At 38.1% G+C, this 11005-nt stretch overlaps 1 protein-coding gene across 2 annotated transcripts in view; it reads right to left on the minus strand.

The window, feature by feature from the left end:
• LOC119740959 (nuclear receptor subfamily 1 group D member 2-like) overlaps window positions 1-9902 on the minus strand; it is a 33509-nt gene extending 23607 nt beyond the window's left edge. The window contains exons 1-3 of one of the 2 annotated variants that reach the window (XM_038216481.1): window positions 9842-9902; window positions 9613-9668; window positions 7756-7927 (exon numbers count right to left, since the gene is read on the minus strand). In XM_038216481.1, the coding sequence (XP_038072409.1) occupies window positions 7756-7788 (33 nt within the window). In that variant the 5' untranslated portion in view covers window positions 7789-7927; window positions 9613-9668; window positions 9842-9902. Of the gene's footprint in view, window positions 1-7755; window positions 7928-9612 lie in introns of both variants that reach the window. The other variant, XM_038216480.1, reaches the window with a different exon arrangement.
• Between the last annotated feature and the right edge of the window lie 1103 nt (window positions 9903-11005).

Genomic DNA, 11005 nt, shown 5'->3' on the forward strand with positions numbered 1-11005 from the left:
AAGGACTATTTCCAGTTTTGTTTGGGTAATTGTTGACAGCATTTCACAAATCGCTTCCCCCTTGAATTGCATGTAATGCAAATCCAATCTGGTTTTTAGTTGCTGTCACCTCATAAGTATGGTTCATGAAACCCTCTGTGGGTTCACTGACCTCACCGCGTACTATTCACAAGGAAAGAAAGAGCAGGTAGTGTCAGCCTAAATGAGGTCAGTTCAGCTTGGTGTCAATGGCACTGCTGACATTATAAGTGATACTTGAGGGGCAAATGAGGCCGGGTGACATACTGCACAGCAAGCAAAAGTGCATTGAAGAAAAAAGATCTTGAGTCACCTTAAATGAAAGGTGATGGCTGGCAATTCACTCTACATTAAGTACAATGTAGATCAGCTTGCTAAAAATACATTGATCGATTCTACATAAGAAAAAAAGGAGGTCCGGGACAAAAGTTTGGAATCCAATATTTTTGTTGACATGATAGTAACAGACATGGCACTTTGGCACATACAAACATTTACAAAAAAAGCAATGCCACCGAAGTTCGGTCAGCGTTAGTCCCCATCCCCCGCTTTTTAAACCACGTGAACTGTTAAAATATAGACCAAGTCACCCCGACGCGTCTACAAATGTACATGTACCCCCGGTAGCTCTTCTTAATTCTTCAGAGGCGGGCAAGCAACAACAACTCCCTCCCCCCTTTTCAGCTTCTTTTCCCATTTTTTCCCGGTGTATATATAGCCATCCTCAAGTGATGAAACGGTGTATAAAAAAAGTGGTTTGTTTTGTTTCTGGTGAAACCCCGGAGTCACAACCATAAATGTAGATTTGATGTAAGACACTATACATCCATGGACATGTCAAATTTTGTCTACTTCATTGTACATGTGTATTTGATTTTCAGGTAAGATTTCACTTGACTACATACATACATATAGACACGAGCATGGTAAGTATAGCTCAAAACCTTTGCAAAAGTATGTAGTTTTATGAGATGCCCAAATACATGTAAGAAAAAAAACCCATTATTTTCAGTTTGAATGGGATATATCCGCTCCATTCACAAGTACGCCCTCACCAGCAAACAAAGCACAGTTGGGGGTGACCGACCGACGCCATCTTGCCTGATTGCAATTTTGCCGTGATGCACGGCCGTACCACGACTGCATAGTACAAATCCCCGCCCCTGGTGTACGTGCGTCACACATAAGGAAAGGTGCGCGTCAGCTAAATGTCCCACCCATGGGACGTCATTGCTAGGTAAGAGGGCGCCCTCTTTCGTCAGCGCACGGAGCCCATAGGACTTCAAGTACAAGCTTTGGCTTTCTGCCAGTTTCCGCCATTCATCACCTGATTGCCCGTATATTCCGTTAATTCTAATTGTTCATTAAATAATTGTGATATTTGGAAAAAATTCAAATAAAATCAAATCACTTTGGTCATGTCATATTCTTTTCTCAGTTTGTGAAGCTGCAGCCAGAAATCACTTGAGAAATAATGAATAAATTTAGTAAGATATTGCCTATCATATTATTTATAACAAACTCTGGATTTGTTTTTGATAGTCCTGTTTAACAAATTATGTTGCTTAACAATATTTTCAGGATTAAATACTAAAATTATGAATGTAATATAATTATATTATCTTACTTTCGTTTTTTATAAATATGCACTTGTAACTAAATGAGTGATAAGACGCGTGACTTAGTCGCGTTAATGTAAACACACTCGATCATGCGTATTTATAAAAACACATGATGTTGTTGCGCGACAAAGTCACATGTGTAAATCGGCCTTTAGTCTTAAAGCTTGAGATTATCTTGAATCTTTTATTCATACTCTGACTGATTGCATTTTGAAGTTCTTTGAAACAGGTACCTGAAGACACAGGGCCCTAAAGGCACGTTTTTGGGCCCGAAAGACACTGGGCCCTAAAGACACTGGGCCCTAAAGACACTGGGCCCTTAAAGGGAATATACATGTACATCATTTGCTTTTGCTGTAATTTTCAGAAATGGATGGAATTGGGGGGTTGGAAATATAAAGCAAATATAGTTACACTGACTTTTTGGAGGTTTTGGGTTCGAAAATGCTATAAAAACCAAGAAAAACGATCATTTTCCTGTAGTCTGGTTCCCTGACTCCATAAAAGAAGAAACAGAGCAGTTTACATACATTAGGGAATTGTAAGGTCAGGGAACCAGTCTAGCTGGCTCGTACCCGTTCATAGGTTTGTAATCGATTGCAAACAAGTGCAATGGTCAATTGGGGCCAGTATTTGAAAAAAAGCCAGTTGTTTCCAACGCTGATCGGCCGATCAGCGTTGGAAATTGATACAAAAATACCACTTTTCTTGAAAATGACAGTATACCAGGTGCCATAATTTTACAGGATGCTTTAGACTGTCATTTACCAACATCCTATTAAGGTATTTTGCAAATACTTGGTAGTTTTATTTTTCGATGTTTGCAAATGTTGTATATTCCCTTTAAGACACAGGGCCCAATGCAGAATTAAACAAAGGGAGGAAATCTAAAGAATTGGAAAAATGAAAAACAGGCGGCTTTTCTAGAGGACTTGACTTAGCCTGGCAGGCTTTTCACTAAGCAGAACTTTTGAAGAATATGAACCTCAAAAAGTTAAAAGCAAGGCCAGGACACAGCCCATCATCGTGTCACACTTCAGCTTGGCTGATAATCAGCTATCTTACTTCAACCCCCCCCCCCTTCCCTCCCCCACCCACCCACCCCAAACCCATGCATCACTTGGCACCTCATTGGCATATCTAGGCCAGAGCATGTCTGCCAAACTAGGCCAACTGGTAAGAAAAGAAAACGGAAAAGAAATTGGCTCCATCATGCCCACCGACGTCATCTTGAAACAATCCAGGACAGGGTCCCCAGCATGCAAAAAAAACCTCCATTAAAGGCCGATTGTAAATACGTGATTTGCTGCATGCCACATGCACCAGATCCCAGCCCGCATATGTTGTGTAAAACACACATGAGGCAGAGAAAAAAGCGTTCTAGTCTCTCTCACTACCGGGCTTTACTTTTACATAGGGTTGACCCAATTCAAACACTGAGCTGCCGCCGTTTGGGCACGACAACGTTGTTGAGCGGTTCAGACAGTCGTCCAGGGACAGAATCAAGGCCACTGGTGTGTGGCGATTGGCAAGAAATAGGCCGGAAGAGCAACCTGGTACTATAGGCTGTGTATAGCATGACTAATGACATTGGTCTGTTGATGGATGACTGCACTGAGTGAATGATGCTTGCCATAAAAAATATAGAGTTTAAAACTAGGTTTACTAGCTTAGGGAAAAAAGGCAGGGTTGCATACAATCAGCATGTGTGTATACGTGCATCTCACAAGAGGGTGGAACTGGTTCAATGAATTGCCAATTAATGTAGCCCATTTGTCCCCTTTCCTTTTCAACCTACTTTAGTGAGTAGGCAGAATTCAAAACCTGTTTTTGTAAATTTGATGATACAGATGTGGTGATAAGTTGTACCCGCATAGTACTTTCTAATGCATTTGCAGAAAACAAGCGTACAAATTATTATTTTGATACTACATGTAATTGTAAGTCTACCATTTTCATTCAAGTTGTTCGCTTTTTTATACATTTTGTGTATTCAAAAACCTGTTAATTTTTTATGGATAGTAAGGCCATGATATGGTAATAATATAGTACATTTACACAGTACAGGATTTACAATGTAATATGAGAAAAGGTGTAAAAGAAATATGAATGGTACATAAATGTACGTGTTATCAAAAATCACTTCTTCAATGAATATGATAAATCAATCTGCGGCTCAACTTTGGGTAACACAAAACTGTTACTTAAGGTAAAGAGGTAAGTAAAACAAAACATTGATATCATTGTATAGTAGCACACAGATTGATTGTGCTCGAATGTTATGAATATGTATGTAACCGGCATACAAATGTATTCTACAAATTTGTGTAAAGAAGTTGATAAATAACCCAATTGTTCGGTTTAATACATGTTCAGGTAACTTGGCCAAAAGTGGTAGGGCAAAGTCGCTACCTTTTCAAAGGTGGGTTTGGGACTTTTTTTTCAAATACTGACCCGAATTAACCAAATTTAGTTGGTCCATATTTTGTTTGCAATCGGTTACAGATCCATATTAGGTGCAAGTCAGCTAGTCTGGTTTCCTGACCTGACAATTTCCTGACGTCTACTCTAGCTGTTTCGTCTGAAGTAGGGTCAGGGAACCACATGGGACTACAAGAACAGCATTTTTTTGTTGGTTTTTCAGCATTTATGAACACAAAACTTCTTTTTTTTACGAAAAAAAATGATGAATTTTGGCCTCTTGTCTGTTGCATCTAGCCCATATAAAGCTAGTATGTCATTCCTGAGTCCAAGTGGCGGCCATTCAAAAAGAAAAGAAATGTAGTGAAGTTGTAGTGATGTGAAAAGTAATTATAATTATGCATGGCACGTGAACAGTGCGCACAAGAACAGGTGTGCACGTGAACAGCTGCGTTACATAGGTGCATGCGCATGCACGCGTGCGTATGCTAAAATACTTCGATAATAATATTTTAGGGAAAGAAATTCGTTTTTTTTTGTGATTAAAAAGAATTTTGGAAGGGAGTTGGTTTTTGGCGATGGAAGAGAGAAGATGTACATTGTAATTGTGGCACAGTTGTAGTAAAGTCGGAAGACGTTTTGTAGCATCGCACAACTGAAGTAGCCTCACTGTTTTTGGTACAAGACTGAATTCCCCTTCTAAACTTCACACGAAGTTTCCCAGGATCCGTTCCTGAATCTGACAACTTTACAGAAAGATGGTGGCCATTTTGGAAAATAGCTCGGTCGGGCGGCCATTTTGGAAGGGAATAAAAAGAGGGCCCCCTCCTTCCTTTTTTCAAAACGTTTGGTTTTTTTTTATTTGGCCTAACTGGTCTGTTTACAAATATTTGCTATAAAATACTAAAAAAACCAAATCCATGCATTTCTGAAAATAAAAGCAAAAGCCAACTTGTATTACCTTTTATGCTTGACACAAAGTAACACTGCTGCAGTGAAACATCAAAGAAGTCACGTACAGGATACGGCAGCTACAATTAAATACTGTACATCTGCCTCCTGCCACCTGTTCTTGTGATTATCTCACACGTGGAGAAACAAGTGAGACGCAAGAAAACAGGTGGAGCTGTCATGTGTGTAAGCACGTGCCTCATACATTTACATAAAAATTATTATGCAAACGACTGTTGAGATGATGCATTGGAGGTGCATACATGCGGCATATAGTACAGCCAGCAGGCTTGAGAGTATTACGTTTAATTGATCATCTCAAGTCAAGGGAGTTTTGCACGCTGTGCTCCATTAGCAGCACATGTACATTGTACATGTACACGTTTTGATTTGACAATGGTACATGTTTCAATGTTTGCACTCAATGTCTTTTTGCAAGTTTCAACCCAAAATACAGTAATTTTATTTTCATTTTCTACTTTTATCGCAGTACAGTACTTGAATGAGGAATGAAATTAAAGCAAACCACCCATGTTTACATTTAGTTATGCCCGACAATAGTTATGCCCGATCTTTTTGTGTCACAAAGTGACCCAAAAACTTCTTTTTATTCAGAGGGTTGAAGGTTGCACAAAATAGATTTTTTTTTGTTGAAACAGAATTATGAATGGAAATTTGTTGAACAGGGAAAACAACTTTAAACATTAAAACATAAACCACTCAAAATCTGTTCACACTTTTTCCAAACAGAACACCAACTTTTTCAGTACGAACTCCCCGTGTGAAGATTACGCTCGCGAGTGCATGCACACCTAGCACGCTGCCGCCATGGCAGCAAACGACACGCGCGTGTACGTCTTCACGCGGAGAGTTCGTACTGAAAATGTTTTCAACAAAAGCGTAGAACTTGCAGTTTATTTTCGGTACACACGCCGCCTGCGGACATACATTGTATTTGCCTTTTCCAAGCCCAGTGCAGGCACAATTCTGGACACAAGTAATATATGTAAGCGAAATTTTAGCTTCCTCCGTCAGGTAAAAATATGAAAAAAATGTGTTATAATTTTTTTCGCTATGGTGGTAAAATTTATACCCTGGACGCCAGTGGTAGTGCAATGAAGATGTCATCCAACCTGGGCTAGTGGGCACCGAAAATGCTGTGGAGACAGCAGAAAGTCCCCATAACTCGGTCCTAATTTACCTAAAACAAAAAACTTTCCCATAATGGGGTATGGGGTAGGTCAGGGCACCCACACACACGTGCATAAACATAATTGTGGACACGCTATTGTCCTTCTTTTGTTTAAATACATGTACTTGTAACTTTTTAGGAAGACCTCCCATATGTATTGTACACACATCAAAAGTGTGTCTTCGCCCAATCGTGGACAAAGTTTTCCACCAAAGATTAACTTTATTTATTAATCCCTCTTCCAAATAGGTTTTAACAAAATGACTAGACTAAACGAAGAAATGGATGGCTATCATTCTTATCAAATCAGGCCTTATCAATGAGAGCGAGGCAATAGGCTGGTTGAGATGGTTTACACAGTATGATCACATGGACAATCCACGTGTGTGACTCAATGCACTGGTAAATTGTGAACTCAGTATGAAGGATAATGTGTATCAATACACACTGCACACACAAGCTACAGAGATACAATGACAAGCCATGAGTACAACACACAGAATGAATCCAGGTGACTATCTGAGGCCATGGAGCTACGAAGACCTAGTGAGGGTCTATCTACACAATTTGTTTTCTGGAAAATGTGGGTTAAGAAATTGAGGTCATGGGTGTCAAATAAAATCAGACCTGCCGGTTTAAAAAGTAGGATAGTAAAGATTAGTTGTTACTCTATCTTTTTATTAGTTTTAGGGCTCTGATGCGTTGTTGTCAAACTGTAGTTTGAATGTCTGCCTACCAGTAAGTGATCAGAAGTACATTTTTTGCATTTTAACTGAACTTAAAATGTAGGAACTAAAGCAAGACTAAAACAATTTCATTTTAAAGGCAAACATGTTACAGAGGAATTTCTATTCATAGATTTAGATTGCCATCCACTACATGTCACATAATGATGAAACATGAAACAATTTTATTATTATTTTTTTAACGATAAAACAGGATTTAGTGTGATTGCAAAGAGGAAAGTGTGAAACTTTCAAACAAACAAGAAATATTCACCATTTAGTTTTTTTCTCATTAGTGAACACCTCTCTTTGAATATAACAAAAATGACAAATGCATTCAAAATTGTTAATGACTAGAGCAGATAGCAAACACACATGCTACAGAAGATGTCACATGCAGGCACACGTGTGTGGAAATAATGAGAAGAGATGGAAGCCTGATTAGAATTGGTGATAGGTTCAAAAACAAATAGCACCAAAGCCACTAGATTTTATTGTGCTCAGTCATTTCAATAAATACAAATGAAAATGCATACTTCTAAATACATGTACATGAATGATTTTTGCTTTACACATTGTGATTGTTGTACACAAATTTCGAGTCAAAATATTTCAGTCTACAAAAAAACCAGTAAAACAGTTGAGAGTTGAAACCCACCACCCGATCTCCATAAATAAAACTGCAGATGAATAATTGGTATGTATCAATAAATAATTAGAAAGTTGAAATGGAAACAATATATGTTTCAGTTTAAAAAGTTGAAAACGTAAACTTAAAAGCATCAAGCACAACGCTCAAGCACAACACTTTTGACAAAAATCTTACCTTTGTCATGCTGTTGACAGTGCAAAAGTGCATCAGGATGGAAAGAGATTCTAGGACCAGGCTATTGTTGGATAAGATGCTACAGGACAGCTAAGGCATGCACAGCACTTCACAACGATGATGGATTTCAGGGCACTCTTGTCATCAGCAATTCCTCAGTTTGGTGAGGCTTCTAGAAAAGGTCAAATTCAAACAGAGATATTCTAAGTCACTGACTTGACTTCCATCTGAATAAATGTCACATTTGAACAGATGAACAATGTGGAGTGAAATGTGAGTAATGTCCATCTGACATTAACATGATACAAAAACTCTTAAGTCTCCTCCTTAAAGTAACCTAAAATTACATGAACAACAAATACAACAAAATATTCTCTACACAATTAACAGTATGCAACAAATCGCTTCCGCCAAAAACCAATGTTACTTCAAAACTTACGAGAGTGTCAACAGTGACATTGTTGTCTGCTAGTAAGTACGATCCGCAGAACATACATGTATGCCTACATTGTAGCTAGGCTATTAAAATTAAAAACGAATACAAACCATTTTCCCTGACCCCACTTAAGATAAAACAGAGCAATTTATCGACTTTGGGGAATTGTAAAGTCAGATAGAATCAGTCTAGCAGGCTTGTACCCCTTCACAGGTGTGTAATCAATTACAAAGAAAATGCGGAATAATGAATTATGAAAAATTAGGAGCAGTTTTTGAAAAAAAGTCAGTTTTCTCCAATGCTGGTCGGCCGACCAGCTTTGGAGAAAATGTCAGCACACCAGGAGCCACGATTTTACAGGATGCTTTAGACTGTCATTCCTTACAATCCAGTAAGGTATTTTGTGATAATTTGATCACTTCGTTTGGTGATGTTTGCAAATCTTTCTTTTAAGAGGTAATCCTTCTGAATTCTGTTCAAAACTGACTTTTGCAAATGACTGTCCAGTACAGAAGTGACTTGCAGGCTAAAGCAGTCTTTTTTCTTCATATAAACTCATGTTTAGGTGTAATTTTCGAAGCACTTTCAAAGAAAATGCGACTTTCCTACCTTTTTTTGCAGTTCTCCATCTTGCTTTTTTAATAATATTTTTTGTTTGTCATCGTCGTCTTTAACCCCTCATAAATCAAAGCCCTACCCTCTTTCCACAAAATTAAACCTGCTGATATTCAAGAAGGTGTTATTGCCAACTGTTCTAATGTGTCGAGAATTATCACAATGTCACTTTTGAGTGTCATTTTAGTCAGCTGTTTTGGTGAGTCTTTTAACCTTATAATAGGAACGGGTCCTTAAGGTAAAGATTACCCTTAAGAGCGGGAAAATTAAAATCGCAACAAAAGCTTGACAATTCTGCAGTGCTTAAGGTATTTTATATCAGTGCCATTATAGATATGCATAGTTTGTAGGCTTATGGACAAATTGTTTGATCCGATTCATAAGGCAATCATTTTCTTTTACTTAAACTAGTCATGCTAGTTAAAGGCTTAACTAATTCAACGTTTAGGAATGGGGAAGTCCCTCGCTCATTGCTGAATAGTCAAGGGTTCGCCTTAATTTGTCAGCGTTACAATTTTTTTTAAATGCATTTGCATACATTCAAAGCATGTTCATCAAAATAATTAATATAAGTTCCATCCAATATTTAAACACTTTGAACAGTAAACAAGCATGACAAGGCGATGAAATGATGAAGTAAACAAGGCCATTAGGGTGGTAATTTAACACTACAGTCTGCACAGTCATGTTTTCTGGAACTTCAATTAATTACAAGAAGTTCAACCTTAATATCAATGATTACAAAAACTTGATTCAATCATGATTCGCTGAAAAGCAAATCGGTATAAAATCTAAAATTTACTCACATTTTTAGAGGATGCTGATTCCGGCTCGTCTGTGCAGTGATTCGGTTATGCTACAACTAAACAAGTACAAGTTACAAGCTAAACAGTTATGCACTCACTCGCTTATTTTACAAGAAAGAAAACGTAATTTGGTATATGTTAGTTAATATGTGTGACCAGTTTCTGTGTTTTCAGAAGCAAAATCAAAGACATTTTCGGAATGAAGTGGGACATAAGCCGGTAAGTTTACATTAGAAATGCGTTCCACTGATTTGCACCATGTAAACATTCACGCGGCGTGCAACGTGAGCTGCCACGAGATTAGCAACTTGGATCGCTACATTATTTTACTGGGGGTAAGTTGTTCCGCATTAATTTTGTAGTCACCTGCTCTATACACGTGCAAATGGATCTTCACATGATCAACCTAGAATAAAAAATAAAGCAAGGTATTTTTATAGTCTCTTTTTATCTTCAATTCAGGATATTTTTTCATTCATGATGTCCTTCCAACGGAACTTTCCGCGCAAGTATCCCTGTATAAAAGTCGTTCATTCTTTTCACATGTTGACAATGTGTACAACACTATTTTTAAGTAGTGTGTAAACGAGATGGGCGCAGTTTTATTCGATTCGATTGCAGGGGGCTGCATACGGGCCATTTTTAGCAACCCTTCTCATTCACATTCCCCTTGCTCCTCCCACATTTTCCGAAATAAATTGATGTGTCCCCTCTTTTCTTAAAGTATCAAACCGCACCTTCTCGAATTCCTAAATTAATGGTCAATCGTGACGAATATGGTACATCATCTTAGACGACAGGCGCCCTTTCTTGCTCGATGTTCGGATCAAGTACATGTAGTAGCAAGATCGTATTTGATCGTCTAAACTTAGAAGATATAATGATAAAATGCATAATACTGACCATATACGACCATATTAACTCAAAGCGAGAACACCCACCAATACAATTCTTAAATGAATACCTAATTTGTCACGCGCACCGGTCACCGTAAAATAGTTTTCCCTTTTTCCCAAGCAATAAAAAAGTCATTCACTTTTGAACCAAAATAAATCTTCCAAGGTTTAGATATGGATTATTTAGTTTCCAAATTTTTTTCGATTTAGTTTCGGCGGCGACAAATAATATATGGCCCTGTCCGAATCATTTACCTTAGGCCTACTATACGGCCGACACCCTACTCAAGCTTTCAGACCGAGAGAGCGGATCTGTTTGCGTGCAAAACAACTATGATGAAAACACTTTTATTAAAGGTGTTGCAGACGCCCAAAATAAAAAAAGACATTTCACTGAAAAAGTTAAAAGTTAAAAATTGGTTTGGAGGGGGAAAATTGAATTTGTTGAAAACCACGGTCATTACATCTTTAATGTTACTATCTCCGTGCTTAAAAAG

The sequence above is a fragment of the Patiria miniata genome, unplaced genomic scaffold (genome assembly GCF_015706575.1).
Source record: "Patiria miniata isolate m_02_andy unplaced genomic scaffold, ASM1570657v1 HiC_scaffold_5, whole genome shotgun sequence".
Lineage (NCBI taxonomy): Eukaryota > Metazoa > Echinodermata > Asteroidea > Valvatida > Asterinidae > Patiria > Patiria miniata.